The sequence below is a fragment of the Oryzias melastigma genome, linkage group LG7 (genome assembly GCF_002922805.2).
Source record: "Oryzias melastigma strain HK-1 linkage group LG7, ASM292280v2, whole genome shotgun sequence".
In the NCBI taxonomy this organism is placed as follows: domain Eukaryota; kingdom Metazoa; phylum Chordata; class Actinopteri; order Beloniformes; family Adrianichthyidae; genus Oryzias; species Oryzias melastigma.
In genome coordinates this window covers 29634784-29636564 of record NC_050518.1, presented here as the reverse complement: position 1 = coordinate 29636564, position 1781 = coordinate 29634784, and the positions used below count along the sequence as shown (strand labels likewise).

At 37.0% G+C, this 1781-nt stretch overlaps 1 protein-coding gene across 1 annotated transcript in view; it reads left to right on the top strand.

Annotated features, from left to right (window-relative positions):
* Nucleotides 1–97: 97 nt before the first annotated feature.
* Nucleotides 98–1781, top strand: part of LOC112159751 (scavenger receptor cysteine-rich type 1 protein M130) — a 5082-nt gene continuing 3398 nt past the window's right edge. The window contains exons 1-2 of the mRNA XM_036212963.1: nt 98–890; nt 999–1259. Coding sequence (XP_036068856.1) covers nt 608–890; nt 999–1259 — 544 coding nt within the window. The 5' untranslated portion in view covers nt 98–607. The remainder of the gene's footprint in view (nt 891–998; nt 1260–1781) is intronic.

Genomic DNA, 1781 nt, shown 5'->3' with positions numbered 1-1781 from the left:
CGTTTAGGACCGCGCGTATTATATGCACGCAAAAACCGGTTTTGGCGTATATTATACACGGTATTTCCCAAATCGTGGAATATGTACATATGCATTTTACTGAGACTGGGCTGTTTAATCTTATTTTAATGATGACATCTTTACTATTTCTTCTGATTTTTTCTATTTCTCGTGTTTTATGAAAAGCACTTTGAAATGTCTTTGTACATAAAATGTGCTTTACAAATAAACTTGCCTGGCTTTATTGCTCTAGTTAATAATATTTATATATAATCCTTTTTCTAGTAATTTTGTACTTTTTTTGGTGAGTTTATCCTCAGGTTTGTAAGCTTTCTTTGACTTTTTTAGTTGTGGTCAACGTTTGCTTTTTTAACATTGATTAAGTAACTTGAATATTTTAACAAATCTGTTAGACCTCTAAACTTATTGTAATCTTAAATAAAAACCTTTAGATTTTCATGATACACACTAGTAATTTTTTTTTTTTTAATTGAAGTCATAAAGATTTCAAAACACTATCTTTTTGTTCTTGTGACTTTAACCTTCTGGTTTATCATTTTTACTGACTGAAGCTTTTGTGTGTTGTTCTTGCGTAGAGTGGAGGGAGATGGTTCTGGAAGATCATGGCTGTAAAGGAGAAGTGGCTGTTTACTCTCAAGCAGGAAGGATGTTTGTTTCCAGTGAAGGCTGGACACAGATGGAGGGGGAACGACTCTGTAATGATCTGCAGTGTGGCTTATTTAAGAGTAAAAGAGAAGTTTCAGGCACTGATTCTTTCTGGAACAAAACCTTTAAATGTCCAACTGATGGAAAACCTGAAGGTATCTGGAACTGTGAAACACAAACTCCTCCCTCACTCCAGAAGAAGAAGCTCTTCATTGAATGTCAAGGTGAGATTTACCTCAGAAAAAACTTGTTATTCATGGTTGTGAAAAGTGATGTCAAAGTTAGTACCTAACCAAGACCCTGTTTGGTGGGATGATCTCCGTTTTTCTCAGATCGCTCTAAGGTCAACCTGTCAGATGGATGTTCTGGACAACTAACAATAGACTCTTCTCCAGTGTGCAACAAAAACTGGGACATCAACTATTCAAACAGAGTCTGTCAAGAACTGAACTGTGGTAATGCCTTTGATAATTCTGATTCAAAATCTACAAAGGATGGACTTCATGTCAGCTGTGACCAACATCACCACATCCTGGGTCAGTGCCGCAGGACACAGGGAACGTGTTCAAGCTCCGTGTCCATTTTCTGTTACAGTAAGTTTGTCCGCATCCTTTTGTTCAAGCTTCAGAATTTGCTCTTTTCCTTTTTGTTTTAATTCTTTTTTTTTTAAACAGAAAATATAAAGTTTCACACAGAAGAAAAGTGTGGAGGCTTGCTTCAGGTAAATTCTGGAAAACAATGGGAAAGTGTTTGCATTGGCAAAGACACACTAATGGACGACAACTTGATGAACAGCTTGTGCAAGGAGATCGGCTGTGAAGCTAAAGGGACAGTTGAAGGAACATCTCGAAAGGTTTGATTGAATTTGAAAAAAACACGACCTGTCCTCTGATAAACACAGTACTGTACCTGTATCTGAGCAGCTTCAAAGTCTCGCATAGGAAGGGGGGGTTAACGGCTCACAGGAAATCAACTAATTACAGTTAGGATCTGAGGCTTTGAAATGGTATTTAAATGTGTGTAGTTTTTCTCCAACATAAGTAGAAACATAAATCACAAAAGTAGTCTTATCTGCAGTCCTCATCATTGTCTAAGTGTTGAGGAGACCCAGAAAT